Consider the following 20,644-nt stretch of genomic DNA (forward strand, 5'->3'; position numbering starts at 1 on the left):
CAGCTAACCTGCCTCCTTCTTCAACCATATATAAGCCTTCTTAGTTTCCAGGCTTCTGGTATGTTATCAGAACACACAGCACACCCAGACCTAACTTTTCTGTGCATGTGACTTTGTTTCTTCATTCTCCAGTACACCAGTCAGGTCAATCCTAAAGCTGTGGAGGTCAGAGAACATGGCACCTAAACAGGGTTCTTGACTACCAAGCACTTGAATTGGTTAGGCAAGGGAATAACTACTCCTGTGAGAGGCCTACAATAAAGTCAGGTGTAAGACGGGATAAGCAGAATGGAGATATAGGCAGTTGTTAGTACCTTGAAGGAGATTTTTGAGGAACTCTAGAAGTAAGGTAAAAACATCAATTTTTAGACTATGCTTAGGAGACCTGCATTGCATAAGATGGGATAGTAAATTTGACTACTTGGAAAACACCTGGTAGAAAAACTAAGGGAATCACAGTTGGAGGACAAGAAGGTATTCACCCTGTGGCTAGCAGATAAAGGGGACCTACCATCTTGACACAGATTAAAGCCAACTAAATCTATTCACTAAGTCTAGTTCTACCAATCACAGACGCTAAGAATGCTCTCAGATAGCATCTGAGGTTTACGGTCATGATTTCTAAGCTGTGCTGCAACAATGTTTTATTGACGTATTTGAAAAATACTTTAAAATTAAGGCTCTCTTTGTTCTGCCACTATAAAAAGTTCATAAGATCACTATTTCATTGGAACATAGAATTATGGCTTATCTTACACCTGTGTTGGTGTGTCTGTGAGGGACATGTCTGTTTGGCTCCAGAATAAATTCTCTTACCAATTTTGAGGTAAGAATTACTTTTGCATAGGCACAGAGATGCTCACATTCTTGCCTTCCGATGTGCTTGTTTGTTCCCTGTTTGTTTTTTATTTGTATTAATAATTCTATGCTTCATACTGTCTAAGTCTGAAATAATTACCTTCGTAGAAGCCATGAACTCCAGTTTTTCCAATGAGTATCTCAAAAGAACCATCAACCGTGGCTGTGTCCAGAGTGGAAGGGGGTGGGGTCAATCTGTATCCTCAAGCAGCAGTCTACAGATACTGCACTCCATATGGAGATCTGTGGACTCCCTGACCCTGTGGGAACCCGCTGGGAGTAGGCCTAGGGTGTGTCTCTGCAACAGTACTCGCCTGAGCAAGTGCGGGCACTGATGGCACATAGGGTGCATTGCCTACACATAAGCTGCTGCAGGGCGAGCACCACAGAGCATGAACTATGGTGACTGAGGTAACCCAAGGTCTCCCCACACCTTCCAACCGCTGACCTTTCCACCCCTACGGAAACGCGCTTACGTCACAAGCGGCGCGACAAGCACGCAGCGCGCCTTATTTGCGTCAGGCCTGGCTCACGCTGGCGCTTGTGGCCGGAACCTCGGCCCTGGGATGGGGTGGCCTCTCCGGCCTTGGTGCTGAGCCGCCCGGACATGTGGACACTCGCCGGGCGGGCATTGGCGCCATGGGCTGCCGGGGCCGCGCGCTTGCTGCCTCCCTGCTCCCGGCACGTGGCTGCCTTGGAACCCGGGGCCACCCGCAGGCCCTTCAGCACTGCGGAGCTCAAGGTGACAGGCTCACCCCGAGGAAGGCGCTGGGCTTCCGCGTGTGCACCGAGGGCGAGCGAGCCCTTGGACCCTGGCTGCTCGCTAGCCTGGCTTAGGGATAGGGTTGATCATGTGCATGTGTTATTTATGTTTTCTTGGGCAACTTGCTTGATTTGTATCCGATTCTGCAGCTTCATTATTGAGTGGGATAATAATCAAACTTGGAGGTTTGTGGGACGCAAAAGCACGGAACTTTTTAGCCCCGTGCAAGGATGTGGCTCCAGCAGATAGCCTTTTTGTGGTTAGAAAAATGGATTTGTGTTCGTCGCAACGCAACTCAGGGTTTTTGAAAGTGATGCGCTTCTGCAGAACTTTGACCTGAATGCGATGGGGGAAAAAAAAAAAAAAAGACTACAGTGCTGTTACAGTTTTGTTTAAAGAATTCCTCTATACCTTTATCTGCCTATATTGAGTAACTAGAAGAAGCTGAAGTAAGTGTTACAGTCATTACAATTTCATCTTGTTTCCTGATGATGAAATATCAGCTGCGGCAAAATGCCTAACAAGAACACACACTCCCCTGTTTCTCTTGACTACCGATTTCCAGCAGATTGTGGTGTGTCTCACTATGTTAAAGATTTTCTAAGAGTTTTCTGTGCTTCTCATACTCTTGAAGAGTTCTGTCTCGCATTAATGAAAATAAATTTGCTGTTGGCTAAATACGTGATGGAAGTTTGTTTATGCAATCGATATATTTGGTGAGTCTCTTGTAATTTGTTCTTTGTGTAGGCTTAGTCATACATCTTTATTGTAGGAAAAATGAGGTAAAGTAAGTGCAACAAGTGAAATTGTCCAAAGATTAAAAGAATTTTCTTTAAATTTACAATTTGTTTCATGCAAACTTTATACCCCTAAATGTGATATCCCCTTCCCATTTTAGGAGAAACCTGACATGTCTAGATTTCCTGCTGAAGATATTAGAAATTTCAGTATCATTGCACATGTGGATCATGGCAAAAGCACTTTAGCTGACAGGCTTCTCGAACTAACAGGTATTTTCATTTTATATCATATGCTTGTGATTACCTCGAGTAATTGGGGATTTAGTTTTACCATGATGGCTTACATTTTGGTATTATATCTTTAATGTTTTCTGTTAATTATGTTTAATTTTTTTTGAATCCCAGAAAAATCAATAAAAGCTTCTTGTATTTCTAGGAACAATTGATAAGACAAAGAAAAATCAGCAGGTTCTTGATAAATTACAAGTGGAACGAGAAAGAGGCATCACCGTGAAAGCACAAACAGCAACTTTGTTTTATAGTTTTAAAGGAAAGCAGTACCTTTTAAACCTCATTGACACACCAGTAAGTTTCATATTGACCTCTCAAAGATTGCTAAGTTAGTTTTATTGATATTACAAACAAAATTCTGTCCTTTGGGGGCTGAATTTTGTAGTCTACCATTGATGTTTGTTTTCTAATTTTTGATAGTATAACTGGTTTCAAATGTTTTCACAAATCCCCCACATTTTCCAAATTTTTGTCATATCAGTAGATTAGCCATGATATCTGTTCCTTTAAAAAATATAATTGATATTTAAAGGTACTATTATTTTGCTTTTTAGGGCCATGTTGATTTTAGTTATGAAGTGTCCAGGTCACTATCTGCTTGCCAAGGTGTTTTACTGGTGGTCGATGCAAATGAGGTAAGATCTTTCACTATACATAATGTGACATGACTAATTGTTTGTTTTTAAAGTTCTCCTTGAAATGCATTTTGGAAATAGAACTTTTGCATTGGAATAACAGGTTTGTTATATTACTCATTCTAAACCATGTACTTTAATATTGTTAAGTAGAGGTGCTGATTCACCCTGCTTTGTTTGGCTCTTTCTTTACCAGTGGTAATCTTGGTTTTGAACCCTGAAACATAAATGGTACATTTTTGTAGGAGGTGATGAGTTTCAGATTTCTGTCACTATATTAAAATGTGAGAAATTACTGTAAAGGCAAGTTTATTTTGGCTAACAGTTTTGAAAGTTGTAGTCCGTGATCCATGTGACCTCATTGCTTTTGGCTTGTAGCAAGGCCGGGTGTGTGGGGGGGGGGCAAGCTGCTCACTATTCAGGAAGCATAAGTGAGATCTTAGGTCTTAGGGCATGGCTCTGGCTGGCTGATGGTGTCGATATTTGTCCACCTTGCAGGTAAGTCATGACCTGGGACTGAAACGAATGGGGCAACCAGAGCTAAGGCTACTGACTAAATTTATTCAGGAGAACTAGCTCCTCTTATAACAGGTTACAGGAAGAAAGGTTACAGGAGGGCAAGGAACACCTGTTCCTGAAAATATGCCACAGAAATCAGCAAAACAGAGTCATTAAAAACACTTAACAATGCCCCATTTGTGCTCCAACAAGAATAAACATGTCTTATAAAGTGAATGCAAATGTTTAATATAGGAAATATGAAATCACATCCAAGAACAATCCAGGGAACAAAATGCACTTAGTGGTAAAGGCCCTCTGATCATTTCCTGCAGCCTCTCTCACAGTTCCCCAAGGCATTGTTCACCATGTGACATTGTTTTGGCCACATTCCAACAGATGGCATATTATATCATTTTTTTAGCATGATCTAAAGGTCTCAATTTGATGATGATATATGGAATGGTATGGATTTACTCATTTTGTGGTACATTTAGTCTCTCTTGTCTTGCTTCCAGGGTATTCAAGCTCAGACTGTAGCAAATTTCTTTCTTGCCTTTGAAGCACAATTGTCAGTAATTCCAGTTATAAACAAGGTAATTGAAATGAGACACCAAAGCCATTAATTATTGTACCTAGGGTTTAATGGTGACTTTTTTTTTTTTTTTTTTTTTTTTTTTGTAAGGGATCTGTAGTTACTATTCGTTTACATTATGGGTGGAATTTACTCTCCCCCCTCCACCCAATTTCTAGTGATAGAATTGCAGGTCAAAGATTCCTTTTGGAGAATTGAAAAGGATCATCTGAATTGCATGTGCTGAGAAAAGGCCTTTTTTATAGGAAAGGAGTGCAAGTCAGACAAGACAAAGCTGCCAGCTCCATGGCCGTGGAGAGAGGCTTAGAGCTAAGAATCAGTGCACTTCATGAAACAGGTCAATGCTAACTCCATCCATATGAATCTGTCCAGTGCTATAGAGTTAAGAATCCTAGTTTAAAAATTCAGACTGCATTAAGTTATTTCTCTGTATTGGTGCTAAATGTAAAATAGGGTTGCCCATAAGTAAAAGAACTTGAATCTGACTTCATTTTAAATGTATGTTCTCATGCTGTTAATTATATACTCCATCCTGCTTACATTTTTTGTCTGTTTTGTTGCTTGAATTTTGTTTTCAGTAGTCATGCTTGTTAAAATCACGTTGATAATGTATAGATTATTTTAAATATTCTTTTGTAAAATTCATAGAGAGGTCAGTTAGGTTAACTCACAGTGGGTTTTATTGCTCTCCAAATATTATTATTATGGACTAATTTTATTTTTGCAATGCTTATAGATTGATCTGAAGAATGCTGATCCTGAAAGGGTTGAAAAACAGATTGAAAAAGTATTTGATATCCCTAGTGATGAATGTATTAAGGTAAATGCCTTCTTAAAAAAGGTGATTGTCTTAGTTATTCTATTGCCCTGATGGAACACCATGACCAATGTGGAGGAAAATGTTTATTTACCTTACACTTATACATTGTGGGCCATAATTGAAGGAAGTCAGGTCAGAAACTTGAAGGCAAGAGCTGTTGCAGAGGCCATGGAGGGGTGCTGCTTACTGGCTTCCTTTCCCTGGCTCACTCAGCCTGCTTTCTTATAGAATCCAGGACCACTAGTCGAGAGATGGCACCACCTACAATGTGTTGAACCCCTCCCATCCATCACTAATTAAGAAAATACCATCTAGGCTGGCCTATAGCCTGATCTTATGGAGTATTTTCTCAGTTGATATTCCCAACTCTCAAATGACCATGGTCTGTGTCAAGTTGACATAAAACTAATCAACACAACTATTTATTATTCTTAGAAAAATCTCATGTGATTGAACTAACTGAAATGTCATGGTGTTTGATTACCTCACACTTTTGTAGTTTTAGAGTGTTTTTAATTATTATTCCATTAGATCCAGGTGAGAAAATTCCCTCTATATTGTGAGAATATACTGATTGTTGCTACATTATTTTTGAGTGAACTAAGGCTCAAAGATTTTATCACTTTCCCAAGATCACAGATTTAGTATGTCAGGACTAAAACAGCCTTTTGGAGCCAGGCGTTGGTGGCACACACCTTCAATCCCAGCACTCGGGAGGCAGAGGCAGGTGAATTTCTGTGAGTTTGAGGCCAGCCTGGTCTACAGAGTGAGTGCCAGGACAGGTTCCAAAGCTACACAGAGAAACCCTGTCTCAAAACAAAACAAACAAAAATCAAACAAACAAACAAAAAAGCCTTTTGAAGCCCAGCGTAGCATTAATCCTTTTTTTTGTTTTTTAAAGAATGCATTTACTTAATTTCAGTTATGTGTACATGTGTGTGAAAACACAAGACTGTGCACCATGTACAGGAGCCCAAGGAGGCCAGAAGTGGGAGCTGGATCCCCTGTAAATTGAGGTACAGGAGTTGTGAGCCCCCTGCTGTTGGTGCTGGAAAGTAACTGGTGTATTCTATGAAGCAGCAAGTGTTCTCAAATCTCTCATGCCCTTAGCATTACTTCTGGTAAGTTATTTTGTCTGTATAGTTATTTTGTTTTTGAAGAGCAGGTAGTTTTGGACTTGATAGGTATTGGTTAAAGTGATGTACCTCATTAAAAGACAGTTTTTAATCATCAAAATTTTTGTTTTAATTCTCATTCCATTGCTTTATGAATATACTAAGAATGTTCTTATAGTTTAGTCCTGAAACCGTAGGGTCAGTAACACCAAATAATGGTTAGAAATCTGTATCCTTTTCCTTTTTCTGTATTCAAACAAATGAATAAGAGAATTCTTCCTCCCTATCATAAATGACAACGCCCCAGGAAGATGATTGCAGCCTTAAATCTCACTGCTTTTGTTTCTATGTGGTTTCAGATTTCTGCAAAACTTGGGACAAATGTTGACAGTGTTCTTCAGGCAGTCATTGAAAGAATACCTCCGTAAGCAGTTTGTTATTATGCTATTCACACATGCCTACTAGTTTAAATTTAGAGTTTAATAATTTATAGGCATTTATAATTTAATAGTTTAAATTAATCGACCACCAACTTGTTCTGTTATTTTAAGCTAGTGAATATGTCAAGTGATCTTGTAGGAGGGTAGAATAAATTTTTTGCTTTTAGTTATGTAAAGAAAGTAAGGATAATGGCAGTCTCTAGTAATTGTAGTATAGGGACTTCAGTACATTGGTAATTGGTCTTTGCTATATAATGAGCATATGTCTATAATATTTTCAAATATATATTTTTAAATGTATACCAAAAAGTAATATTTCAGATATATATTATTTTGAAATAATAATTTCAAAATTTAAAGCTGATGGTTGAATTAAATCTAACATTTTATAGAAAGGCCTTTTTGCTTTGGTCATTGAATCTTTGAAAAACTAAAATGAACATGCTTCCTAAGTTGAAAATAGGTATTCTTCCTTTCTTTTTTCCTTCCTTCCTTCCTTTCTTTCTTTCCTTCTTTCTTTCTTTCTTTCTTTTTTTTTTTTTTGGCATTTTCTTATATATACTTAAATTTATCTTTTATAACAGTCCAAAAGTACATCGTGAAAACCCACTGAGAGCATTGGTATTTGATTCCACCTTTGACCAGTATAGAGGTGTGATAGCCAACATAGCACTGTTTGATGGAGTGGTTTCTAAAGGAGATAAAATTGTATCTGCACACACTAAGAAGACATATGAAGTTAATGAAGTAGGCATTTTGAATCCTAATGAGCAGCCAACTCATAAATTGTAAGTAACCTGTTTTTGCATCAGTTTATATATGCGTTTCTCCCAGTGTGCTTCAGAATGGTTATAATGGAGCATTAAACAGATGATGATGGAGTGCAAATATACTTCTAGACACTCCGTAAAAGGATTTCATGTGTTTGTAGTAGGCAGTTCTATGGGTATAAAAATGATTAGGTTTTATTAATTAGTAGAAATAATTTAGTGATCTAGTGTAGGTTTGGTTCCTATGTTACTGTATTTGAGGCTTCAACTCATTCCTTTTACATTTAGCCTCATGACAACTATATTTTGCAATATAAGGTGCTACAGAAACAAAGCACACCTTTCTTCACTGTGGAATTCAGGGTTAAGCCTAGATTAATTAAAATTTATAGGGGAGTGGGATTAAAAATTTTGTATGCAGTGAAAAATAAGATCTGAGTTAGCTGTGGAACAGCTGCTGAGTGGCTACTCTGATAATGAGAAGCCATGACATCAGGTACATAGTTTTGCTTCTCAGTTTGTCTCAGAAAATTAAAGTGTCAAATGTGTGAGTTCATGGATCATTGCAGTTTCATGCTGTATCTGAAAAACCTTATGTGAATCATGACACTTTTCAAATCAGTCCATTTTAATTTTAATGACGTATTTCTGAAGTAAGGTCATGTGTTCTAATATGTGTATTGTAGAATATGTATATATGTAATATATGTATTGACCATTACTGCCTCTTCATTGGAGGCTCCTGTGCTGCAACCTACATGTAAATGAGTTTGTTATTATGTATTTTTTTTTTTGTTTTTAAGCCTAAAACTGAACTCTTGGAATCTGCTCTTTTCATGTGAAAGTCAGATATGTAATAGACTGTTACGTGTTTACTTTTTTCTGTTTGCTTAAAATTTCATTGTGGACAGAAGCTTCTGTCCCTCCCAGCCGTTTAATCCCAAGAAACATACAGAGGCTTATATTAATTATAACCTGCTTGGCCTATGGCTCAGGCGTCTTATTGGCTAGCTCTCAATTATTAACCCATTTCTATTCAATCTGTATATCTCCACATGGTCTTGGCTTACCGGAGAATGCCCAGGCATCCTATCTCAATACTTTGTGGCTACATGGCATCTCCCTGACTCAGCCTACTACCTGATTTCCTGCCTGGCTAAATCTTGCCTGTCCATTGGCGAAAATAGCTTTATTCATCAACAAATAAGAGAAACATATTCACAGCTTACAGAAAGATATCCCCTGACAATTCATCTTTTCCCCTTGTTAATGAACCTTTATAACATAATAATAGACATGATAGTCTCCTGAATTTTTCTACAGTGATATTAGAATTACAATAGATGTTAGAACCTGGTATTTAATTTGTGAAAGGTGGGCAGAATTACAAAGTAGTTTTCACTATGTGTAGAAATTTAGGGCAATGGATAAGACACAGTATTGTTTTTCTGATGAGCTTCAGAGGTGGAAAATTGGTGTGTGCCACTTGTTTGGAAGGTATGTGACAGAAGGTACTTGTGAGTATGCACCTACAACAGAAAAGCAGTAAATATTTGCATATGCTAATTTCATTTAGATATGCAGGACAGGTGGGCTTTCTGATTGCTGGGATGAAAGATGTCACTGAAGCACAAATAGGAGATACATTATATTTACATAATCATCCAGTGGAGCCCTTGCCTGGGTTTAAATCAGCGAAACCAATGGTATTTGCAGGTGAGGAGCTCACAAATTCAACACCAAAGGCCAAAATATTTTTTAATTAAAAATCTGTTACTGTGGTGGAAAAAAAAATGTACTAGAAGACAGTAAACATTCTTATAGATGTTTGTAATTTATATATGATGACATTTCATTTGTCTATGTGTATATATATGTTCTATCTCTGTATCACTTTATAGCTTCATTTACTTGGTGACATTTTATATGAGAGATCATTTTGGATTTCTTAAGAAATAAGTAAATATGTAGGAGATCTTGGGTGAATTTTCTTGTTATTCTGAGAAGTTAGTTGATTATATTTGGATTTATTAGGGTATTTTAATTACAATTCTCAGTAGAATTAATTAATCCCTCCTCTTAGTGGAATTCTCTTTAATTAGATTGTGCTCCATGGATGCAGTGGACAGCAGTGTTTCTTCAAGTGTGTGACATCAGAACACGTATTACTGTGAACATTGCAGCCATTTAGATAATGAAGACCCAATTGAGGGTCATTTGGATATTCTAATCTGGGTGCTTAGTGCTTGGTCTCTCCTCATATTCCCCTCTCTTCAGAGATCATGAAGTTTGTTACTGCTGTGCTTAGGTAGAGGCAGTCATTTGGATTTCAGAGGATTTGTAAAGTGAAGTCATCATAGGCATGAGATGAAGAGAATCCTAGGAATCAGCAATAGCTTTCATAGTTTAAGCAGTAAGTTTTTTAAAGCCAAATTTATGTCTTAATGACCTGTCTAGGAACGAAATCTTGTGTCCCACCTACTAATATTTTCCCTCACAGTGGTTTACCATCTTATGCTTTTAATTTTTGAAAAGAATATAATTTGCCTAATTGTGAGTAGGTTTAACTCCCTGGGTTGTTCACATTTTTCCCCCCTTTTTGTATTTCTCCAAAAGCATAAAACCACTGTTTGGCATGTTAACACAATTGTATGTTTATCAAAGCTAATGGATTCCAAGATAACTTGCAAATAATTTAATAAATAAAAGTAATTTAATTGCCAAATGGTGAATTTGAATTTGCAGCACTTCATATTATGTTTATGTCCCCAGGAGTGTACCCTGTAGACCAATCTGAATATAATAACCTGAAGAGTGCTATAGAGAAACTGACCTTAAATGACTCCAGTGTGACAGTGCATCGGGATAGTAGTCTGGCCCTGGGTGCTGGCTGGAGGTAAGGAGGTTTCACACCATAGATTCACATTTTTATGGGAAAATAAGTTCTAATGGATGGGTTGCTTATAAACATTTCTGAGGATCAGTTTACATTATTTTTTTCTAGTCTTCATGTGTATGTGTGCACATGTACATGCAGTGTGCATAACCAGATGTTCATGCTCAAGGGTCTGAGATCAACCTGAGTCTCCACTTTATTTTGAGACACTGTCTATCCCTGATCCTGGAGGTCACTCTGGCACTTTGCTGTCTGCTTCCAGCACTGGGGTCACAGGTGCATTCTGCAGCTCCTGCCTTTCTCATGTGCATATTGGGGATCCAAATTTGGGTCCTTATGTTTGCACAATGAGCACAGTACCACTCAGCCATCTTCCCAGGCCCTGAGGATCAGATATATGAGTAAAATATCTAAAATTCTCAATGTCTGTTCATTTCTCAAGTGGTTTCCTGTTTTGTGGATAATTTTTATAGTAATTTAAAAATTGTAGAAAATTTGGGTCTCGTTTTATAAAATTATATATAATAGATGCAAATTTCTGGAATGAGTTGATTTCCGCCCTTTCCTACAAAGTAGCAGTGTGTTCAACAACAGAAAACAGGCCAGTGGGAAATGGACATTTGGAGGGTTTTTGGTGTTTGCCTCCTTTTCTCCAGGTTGGGATTTCTGGGACTTTTGCACATGGAAGTTTTCAACCAGCGGCTAGAGCAGGAGTATAATGCTTCTGTTATTTTGACGACCCCCACTGTTCCATACAAAGCTGTTCTATCATCTGCAAAATTGATAAAGGTACCACATTTACTTCTAGTTTGTATAAGCCTGAAAGGGAAAATTTCACAAAGAAGTGTACATCTATATACTAAATGCAGGAGAAAAGTTTTAGTTATTGGTAAGTGAATCTCTATTAAAAGTAATTTATTATTGGTTAGTAATAATAAAATTTTATTACCTTATTACCTTTTAAAAACTAATTCATGCATTATTTTTCTTAGCTTGATTCCTTCATTATCAAAATTAGTTTGGTACTAACAGTAAAAAGAACTAGTAATGAGAGGACTTTTGTAAATTCAGCACAGAATATGAAAGATAATTTTGGTTATAAATAATTGCTGTTATAAAAACTAAAACCTTCATTCTTGCGGGACATTTTTAAGTTTTAAGTTAATGATAGAAGCAGTACTGTAGTCCATTTAAGTGGCAATTTATTTATTGAAACCACTGCTACCTTGAGCACAAATAAATCAGTTTTATACACTAATTATAGTAGCTGAAACTGTCGAGTTAAAATGTAGCTTTTTGTCACATTTTTTTCTAGATGGTTCATGAAGTGTGTTTTGTAAATTTTAATAACCAGAATACATTAATATATTTAGATGGATATTACTAACAAAGTTAAAAGGTGGTAATTGGAAGGGTTTTATGCTACCTAAAAGAAAAGTTGTATTATGTAATAGTCTAATCTTTAGTGGTTTTATTTGTTGTTTTTATTGCTGCTGCTTTGTTGATTACAGTAAGTTCAATAACTGTGTTCTAAAATATACTGTATGATAAGAGCAAACCTTTAAGAAATACATTAGTGTTTGTTTTTAAATACTATTCCCTTTTCTCATTTTTAGGAATATAAAGAAAAAGAAATCACAATCATCAACCCTGCACAGTTCCCTGATAAGTCAAAAGTAACAGAATATTTGGAACCAGTTGTTTTGGGCACTGTTGTCACACCAACTGAATACACTGGAAAAATAATGGCACTTTGCCAGGTAGAAACACCAAGTGGGTTTCAGGCCTTCGGAGCAGTGCCTACCTAAGCTTATATTTTACAGGACTCCTGCTGAGAAATTGGCTTCAATAACTAAATAACGATTTCTTGTTTCACAGTCCTATATCCACAAACAGTACTGATCCACTGGCTTGATTTCACATACTAGTTTTTAGTCTGATTGTCGGTATTAGCCTAATATTTTAGTCAGAGGAATGAAAAAGCTACATACTTATCCCACAGGGACTTCCAGTGTGATTTAGTCTAATTGTTTACTTGAAAGTGAATATAGTATGATTTTGAAAATAAAACTGTTATGACATAGATTAAAAGCTTTGGTTTAAAAGTAATTTTGTTCCTCTATTAAAACTCTTGCTTGTAAATTTTTGGTAGACCATTAAATAATATTTCTTCATTCTGTTTAATTTTGTTTATAGAAATCCTAGTTTCAAAATTAAAAACTTATCTGTTTGCATCAGTATTTGTGTGGATTATCTTTGAACTTTTTTCTTTCTTTAGGCAAGAAGAGCAACTCAGGAAAATATGATTTTCATTGATGAAAATAGAGTTATGCTTAAATATCTCTTCCCTTTGAATGAAATTGTGGTAGATTTTTATGACTCTTTGAAGTCTCTGTCTTCTGGATATGCAAGGTGAGAAAATAATGGTGAGAAAATAATGGCAATCACAGACATCCCAAGGGAGCTTTTGAAAATGCTGATAAGACTTTACTCTTCTATCCTTAGTCATTGCCAATGTCTTGAAGGCAGTTGAGAATCATATGGTTAGGAAGCTTGACATTACAGATATTATAGAGTACTTGACATTTACTTATAGGAGGAAAAATTCTTTTGATTACTCTTAATCTCTGAAAAAGTAAGCAGCCTCTTAAGAGTTTTATATCCCCTTGTCTTAAGAGTTGGACATAATTTCAAACATCTGTGTCTGTGACACTTAAAATATATGTGTATGTTTTTTGTTCCCTGGAGCATCTACTTATATTTGGAATATGGAGGTAAACATTAAGTATGAAAACTGCTAAATATGCACTGTACTTACCAATGATGTAGTCAAGAACTAGGTGTTCCCAGGAATGTGTTGTCTATCTAATAAAAAAAGTCCATATATTTTTTTAAGGGAGTGCTTGAAACCCAGCCAAAATAAAAGTACAAGGGTTGACTGTTAAATAAGCAAGAAAGCTTTTATATTGCTTTCTGGCAGTTTGTTTTATTGCAAAAGCTTTGTGAATTAAACTTTTTGACTGGTACTGTTAACTTTGACCATATTGATGAAAATAGTAGACAACGAGTGCTTGTTTGTGACTAGCTGAGCTTTGTTGTAACTACTTGGTATATATTAGGTCCACTTGTACTCTTATATGTATTAGCTTGTTCAGGCCTGACAGAGTCTTTGAATGTTGAAACTACATATCTATATAGGAAATCCAAATGTCCTTTCTTAATGGCATTTCATTAGTGCATTATCTATGTACTGTCTAAACTGCCTAAATAATTGTTTTATTTTTGTTCCTATTTGTTTGTTTTTATTGTCAATATTGTTATTGGTAGTAGTGACCCTTTAAAATTATGTTAGCCCAAGACCACCAGATGGTGGCAGCATTAGAAAGGAGCTGACATTGGTTTTTAGTGGTTGATTTTCTTAGTTTGCACTAACCAGGTCCTTTTCCTTCTCTCTAGGGATTTATAGTTCCTATACTTAGGGCCTTGATTTCATAAATGAAGGTTGATATATTTGGTTCTTTACTATGGACATATACATCATTAAATGAAACTTTATGTCTGGTAGCAATTTGAGTTTTCATAAGGTGAAGGCAGGTAATGAATGTTTTAGGAAAAAGGAATTTGTTGAGTGTCAACATATTTATCATTGTTCTTTTTGTCCTCATTAGTTTTGATTATGAAGATGCAGGTTACCAGACTGCAGAACTTATAAAAATGGATATTTTACTGAATGGAAACATCGTGGAAGAGCTAGTGACTGTGGTACATAAGTAAGTAGACTAGAAAAAGATCACCAACTGTGAACACGATCACTTTGGGTGTTTTTCCTATAGTTGATGGTTCTTCATTCTTAATGGAGCAGATACATTTTCTTTTTCTTTTTCTTTTTCTTTTTTTGTTTTTCAAGACAGGGTTTCTCTGTGTAGCTTTGGAGCCTATCCTTGGAGACCAGGCTGGCCTCGAACTCACAGAGATCCACCTGCCTCTGCCTCTGCCTCCCGAGTGCTAGGATTAAAGGCATGCGCCACCAACACCGGCGCAAGCAGATACATTTCTTAAAACTTTAAAAGATAATTAAAATGATTTTAGACTACTAAATTTTCCTACTGTCTTTACATTGTACTTTTCCTACTACTAAATCTAGACATTAAAATTATCATAACCAAAGTAGTAGTACCATGGAAATAATTTTTCCCTTACTGTGGTAATGTACAAGAACATGTTTTTTAACTGTATAATGATGGTTTTAGGATTGAGAACAAAAAGATCTTCATATTTGTAAAAGTCATTCATGATAATCAAAAGCCAAGTATACATGTTCACAAACTGATAGACTGTTAGTTTCTATGCCATTTCAATGCAATTTTTTTATCTTTTGTTTTATTTTATCAATGTAATTATAAGTCACAATATAGATTATCACCAAGTTACCAAAAAATGCCTATTAAGTAAAAAGTGTTGAGTTCTATTTGACTCTCTTAAATCTTAATTAACTTTTATTACTGTTAATTACTGCACATGGACTATAAAGATAATTTAAATATTTATATTTAGAATAGCTGTATTTTTTTTTTCTTTCTCAGAGAGAAAGCATACACTGTTGGCAAAACCATATGTGAGCGTCTAAAGGATTCTCTTCCCAGACAGCTGTTTGAGATAGTAATCCAAGCTGCTGTTGGAAGCAAAGTAATTGCAAGAGAAACGTGAGTTGAAATTCATTTTGTTCGAGGCTGGCTTTAGAAACAGTATATGCAGAAAACAGGATGAAACTTTAACTTGGCCTCCACGTCATTCTTGTGGAGCATGAGATGATGGAGTGCTCTGGCCTTCCATTGATGTCAGTTACTTTGCATTACTTACACTGAGTGATGCTGCTTACAATTGATACAGTTAATAAAGGTTCAAAGAATTTCTGCGTATTTCTATTGAATTTTTGGGTTAAGCGATTTCTGTGAGGTTTCATTCAATGGCTTATAATCTGTTCAGGTAGATTGTAAGTGATAGGAACAGAACTTAAGGCAATGATAAAATGTTTTATCTGCAGCACTACATCAAGAAAGATTATAAATAACATGTTGGGTTTTGTTTTCTAGATCATGGAAAATTGGTTCCTTTCTGTAGGACTCTGGCTTTGGGGGTGAAGTCAGACTCTGTGGCAGCAAGTCAAGTCTCTGGCAGCACTTGCCCTTGCCAAGCCGTTAGGGATCTTAATACCCTGGCAGTTAGAAATACCTCTTCAGTTATGACAAATTGGGAATTGCTGTTTAATTTTAGTTTAACCTAAACCTAATGCATCAGTACTGGTGAAATAAAGCCATCAATTTTCTATAGGTTATAAAAATGTATGCCCATTATGGGAAGAATTTCAGTTTGAACACTGTTTTGTTTCACTTACTCAGTATTCAATAAAATCCAGAAATGAGGCAGAGTTCCAGGCAGCATCCTTAAAAAAAATATTAAAAATAAAAAAATAGAGGAGTTAGCACATGATTATTTTCACATAAATTATATTGAAAATATAAATGTTCATCTGTCGTAGTAATACTGTTATATAATTGATGGTTGGCTTTATTAACAGGAGCTTGTTTTGAGAATGGTTGTGTAAAATCTACATTTACTAATAAACCCATTACTATTCACTCTATCCACTTGCAGTCAGGTCAAGCAGTTTGATGATTTAATTTATTTAAAAGGTGCTATTCAGAGTATTTCCAGGCTGAGCTTGGAATAATGTAATTCTTTTATTAAAATCACAAATGCTCATATCTCTAGTCATAACTACCACAAACCTGGACCTTTCTTAACAATGGATATGATGACATTAAAGTGGATGTTTTGCATCTTAAAATTAGTATATGAAAATAAATACAAGAACATTTGAGCTAATTACATAAAGCAATTTTGTCTAAAGAACACTTCATGAAAGTATTTTATTAAAAATACATGGGGGGCTATATATACCTTTAATAGCAACACTGAGGAGGCAGAGGTAGACAGTTTGAGGCTAGATGGGATCTACAAAGCAAGTTCCAGGACAGCCAGAGACACACAAAGGAACCCTATGTCTTGAAAAAAAACAAACAAAAAAAATAACCAAAATGGAGAGTTGTGTATAGAAATCAAATACTTTTCGACTGTTTAATAAATTTTTAACCTAAACAAAATTCTTCTTTTACAGTGTGAAAGCCTACAGGAAAAATGTTTTGGCAAAATGTGTATGTATCTAGCTATTTTTTTCTACTTTGTTATATTTAATGAGTTTAAAATCAATGGGGTCATAAATTTGTTTCTATTTTAATTTTTATGTACCATGTATGTCATTTCCAAGTTTTATTTTAAATAGTAAATTTCTTCTTAACCATGTTAGCATCATTTTACATTTAGAAATGCTTGTCTTCTCATGTAATACCATATAAAAGAATTTTATGTTACTACCATCATTTTATACATAATGAAGGATTCAAAGTGACTCTTCCTTACATTTGGAAGAGAGTGGGAATTAAAATCGAACTTTCTACACTGATTTTTGAATTGCTTTTATTTTTAGTAAAAATCTCCATTCTTGTGAAAACAAATGCTGCCTCTTCTAAATGCCTGGTAAAGTTTCTGGCCTAGGTCTGCCTTTGAGAGCCTCTCTATTAGGCTGTTGCTATATAATATGTTGATCCTAAATAAACAAAAACATCGATTTGTGGCGAGGGGTCAAATAAAGTCACAATGGTATGGTTATGGTGTTCCTTGGTGTAATTATATAATCATTTCCTTTGAACCAATTTAGATTCTTATTTTTCAGTATGGTGGTGACATTACCCGAAAAATGAAACTTCTGAAGAGACAAGCAGAAGGGAAAAAAAAGCTGAGGAAGATTGGCAACATTGAAATTCCAAAAGATACTTTTATAAAAGTTCTGAAAACGCAGCCTAATAAATGATTCATGGAAAGCTGGAGTTTTATCTTTTTCATCTAATTTATAATGACAACAAAATGAAAACTGTGAAATGCTGATTACTCTTAGGGTTTTTAACTCTGACCTCCTAGTAGAAAAAAAGGTAGACTGTGTTGCTTAGACTCTTCTGTTGCACTACTCACTAGTACTCTTCATCTTTAATATAAAATTGAGGTTATGTTATTACTACCTCCACAAGTAGCTGGGAAAAATCATGGTGAATTTTAAACTTTTTTCATGCCTTTTTTTTTCCTTAGATTTTGTTATTGCCTTTTTTTTTTTTTTTAAAGTTTTTAGTTTTTAGTGTTTTGAGACATGATCTTGCTATGTAGACCTGGCTAGCCCAGGATTCATTATGTAGGCCAGGTTGACCTCCAAATTGTGACAGGCATGTGCTACTTGTCCAGCTTATGCATTTTTTTAACAGATACTAAAAGGATCCCTAATTCTATGTAGTTCAGTTAAAAGATTTCCAAAATCATCATTGTATCACAATTTTTAGCTCAAACACCATCTGCTATATATGAAAACCAGTTATTAAGAAAGAACCTGTTAGCAGCCATTTGTTCTAGCATTTCATGTTTATATATTTAATCAAGCATTTCTGAAACTAAATGGTTTGTTATACATCTAAGTTAAGCTTAGGGTAGAGCCCTGTCTTGTTTCTGACATTCAAAACACATTCATGCCAATCAATGGACATTGGGTATTAGCACTAGCTGTTAGTAAGTTATGGCCTAAATGTTATCCTTAAAATGAGACAGCTAGTAAATCGGTTAATTTCATGTTCAGGCACACCAAGCCAACATTACACTATTACTACAAGAATCTTCATGTTGAATTTTATTTTCTTCTGTCTTGAGCTTGGCACATATCTTGTAGTAAAAAGGTTATTAATGAATCCTAGCATTTTGATTGAAGTTTAAAGTGAGTATTTATTAGTTAGGTAGTCTTAGCTTATTAGATAAATCATCTCATACATATCCCATCTAGATTTGGTAAGTATAAAATACCAAATTCCTACAGCAGTATTTTTTAAATAAATTTTTATTTAAATTAAGAACAATCTTGTTTTACCAATCCCAGTTCTCTCTCCCTCTTGTCCTCCCATGCCCCCCACCCACTCCCCATCCCACCCCCTCCATCCACTCGCCAAGGAGGGTGAGGTTTCCATGGGGATCATCAAAGTCTGTCACATTATTTGGAGCAGGTTCTAGGCCCTCCTATGTTTCTAGGCTGAGAGTATCCTTCCATAGGGAATGGACTCCCAAAGTCTATTCATGCACTAGGGATAAAATACAGATTCCGCTGCCAGAGGCCCCACAGACTGGCCAGGCCTCCCAACTGGCATCCACGTTCAGGGGGCCTGGTTTAGTACTATGCTGATTTCCCCAGCTGTCAGACTGGGGTCCTTGAACTTCCACTTGCTCAGGTCAGCTGTTTCTGTGGGTTTCCCCAGCGTGGTCTTGACCCCTTTGCTCATTCCTTCCTCTGTACAAGTGGATTCCAGGAGTTTGGCTCAGTGCTTAGCTGTGGATCTCTACTTCTGCTTCCATCAGCTACAGAATTAAGGCTCTAGGATGTCATTTAAGGCAGTCAATCAGTCTCATCGGGAAGGGCATTTAAGGTAACCTCTCCACTATTGCTTAGATTCTTAGCTGGGGTCATCCTTGTGGATCCCTGGAAATTTCCCTAGTGCCAGATTTCTCTTTAAATCTATTGGCTCACTCTATTAAAGTATATCTTTTCTTGTTCTATCAAAAACTCAAAAAGTCCAGCTACTGAAGTTTTTGCTCATGGTTCAAAAACAAAGGAACTACAAATAAGGGAACTAAAATCTGAGAGAAGGGTTGACTCACACAATTGCTCCTCTGGATGCTCTTTATTCTTTTTTTCTTTTTTTTTCTTTCTTTTTTTTTCCTCTTTCCTGTTCTGTTTCTCTGTTTCTGTCTCACCATTTCCTGTCTCTCCAATTCTCTGTTTCTTTTTCTCTCTAACTTTCTTGTGTTTCTTTGCCTCTCTATATCTCACTAGTACTTGGGGGTACAGGTATACATTTGCAACAGTAATTCTATTTAGAATACAATGTGAGGCTTGAGTTTCTCAGGGTCAGCAGGGATGATAAGATTTACACATAGAGCAATAAACTAAAAACTGCCAGGAGAAAGTTTTAGCATCAATTACTTAAGTTGGGAGGTCAAAGAGAAGGTACAAGAAGCAAAAACAGGGTGTCTTCCAGTGCTCTAGCCTCAGTGGCAGCACAGGCCTTCAAGAATGATTACTTTCCCTGAGGAAGAGCAAATGAGCTGATTACCTCTGTCTTTATCTTCTCAGGGGAAATGGGAGAAAGCAGTAAATCTCCGATCTAAAATCTTGAATTAATACAAGAAGTTTGAGAAACTTTTAGTGCAGGTTTAGTTTAGATTATTGCTTCTCTATCTGCCAGTGAGGTAAAACCAGGGCATGCTTATTTTTTCTATCCATTTAGGTAACTAGAATCAACAACTTTGGACATGTAGTAATTCTGTGTCCTTGGCTATTTGGGAATGTCTTAGATGAGATGCTTTTGTGTGGGCCTTTTCACTGACCAGATAAATGTCTGTCAATAAAGGTAATTGCAGGAAGGCAGATCTTCGAAATTAACAATGTAAAGGGGAACAAAGACCCGATAGTGGGAAACAGGTCTCATATATAGCTAAGGAATATATCAGTAAATTAGGACCTGTTAATGGAGAACAGGTATTTAGACATAGCTAGAAAGTGTAATCAGTAAAACTATAAATACATGGAAGAAATTTGTCCCCAGAAAATGATCTGATGGTACTGAACTGTGGGAAGTAAATCCCAAGTTTGTTACAGAAAGGAATAAGCTACAGGAAGAATCTACAGTAAGACACAGCCAATTCACTCACTAGATTATAACACCAGGTACAGCTTTGTACTGGTTTAATCCATCAGAAGAATCCTTAATTCTTCTGAGTTACCTTGTGATATGAAGGCCATATAATTACTGTGAGGTTTTGTGGCTTGTAGCACTTTCCTTCTCCATTCTTCCCTCAACGCAATTCTCCTGATCCCTCATGTTCTCCTCTCTCCCCTTCTTCCCTCCTCTTTCTTCTACCTCCTTCCCCACATGCTCCCAATTTGCTCAGGGGATCTTGTCACTTTCTCCTTCTCTGGGAGACCATGTCTGTCTCTCTTAGGGTCCTTGTTTCCTAGCTTCTCTGGTGTTATGCTGGTAATCCTTTGCTCTATGTCTAATATCCACTTATGAGTG

The 20,644-nt window shown here is 36.3% G+C and overlaps 2 protein-coding genes across 4 annotated transcripts in view; one reads left to right on the forward strand and one right to left on the reverse strand.

The window, feature by feature from the left end:
* Window positions 1-1,467, reverse strand: part of LOC100752198 (protein YIPF7) — a 36,808-nt gene extending 35,341 nt beyond the window's left edge. Inside the window, exon 1 of the mRNA XM_035453039.1 lies at window positions 1,340-1,467. Within this exon, the coding sequence (XP_035308930.1) occupies window positions 1,340-1,467 (128 nt within the window). The remainder of the gene's footprint in view (window positions 1-1,339) is intronic.
* Guf1 (GUF1 homolog, GTPase) lies at window positions 1,383-17,368 on the forward strand. Of its 3 annotated transcripts, XM_027390829.2 has the most exons (17): window positions 1,383-1,600; window positions 2,520-2,631; window positions 2,798-2,946; window positions 3,207-3,287; window positions 4,304-4,381; window positions 5,117-5,200; window positions 6,675-6,739; window positions 7,340-7,543; window positions 9,102-9,241; window positions 10,298-10,421; window positions 11,078-11,210; window positions 12,038-12,181; window positions 12,700-12,833; window positions 14,090-14,191; window positions 15,005-15,124; window positions 16,600-16,636; window positions 17,215-17,368. In XM_027390829.2, exons 1-17 carry the CDS (start codon window positions 1,466-1,468, stop codon window positions 17,350-17,352), a joined length of 1,980 nt encoding a protein of 659 aa, XP_027246630.1. In that variant the 5' UTR covers window positions 1,383-1,465; the 3' UTR covers window positions 17,353-17,368. The 3 variants fall into 3 exon arrangements, with proteins under 3 accessions (XP_027246630.1, XP_035308738.1, XP_027246631.1); XM_035452847.1 differs by lacking the exon at window positions 4,304-4,381; XM_027390830.2 differs by lacking the exons at window positions 1,383-1,600; window positions 2,520-2,631; window positions 2,798-2,946; window positions 3,207-3,287; window positions 4,304-4,381 and adding an exon at window positions 4,641-4,717.
* The last annotated feature ends 3,276 nt before the right edge of the window (window positions 17,369-20,644 follow it).

The sequence above is a fragment of the Cricetulus griseus genome (assembly GCF_003668045.3).
Source record: "Cricetulus griseus strain 17A/GY chromosome 1 unlocalized genomic scaffold, alternate assembly CriGri-PICRH-1.0 chr1_1, whole genome shotgun sequence".
NCBI classification, from domain to species: Eukaryota; Metazoa; Chordata; class Mammalia; order Rodentia; family Cricetidae; genus Cricetulus; species Cricetulus griseus.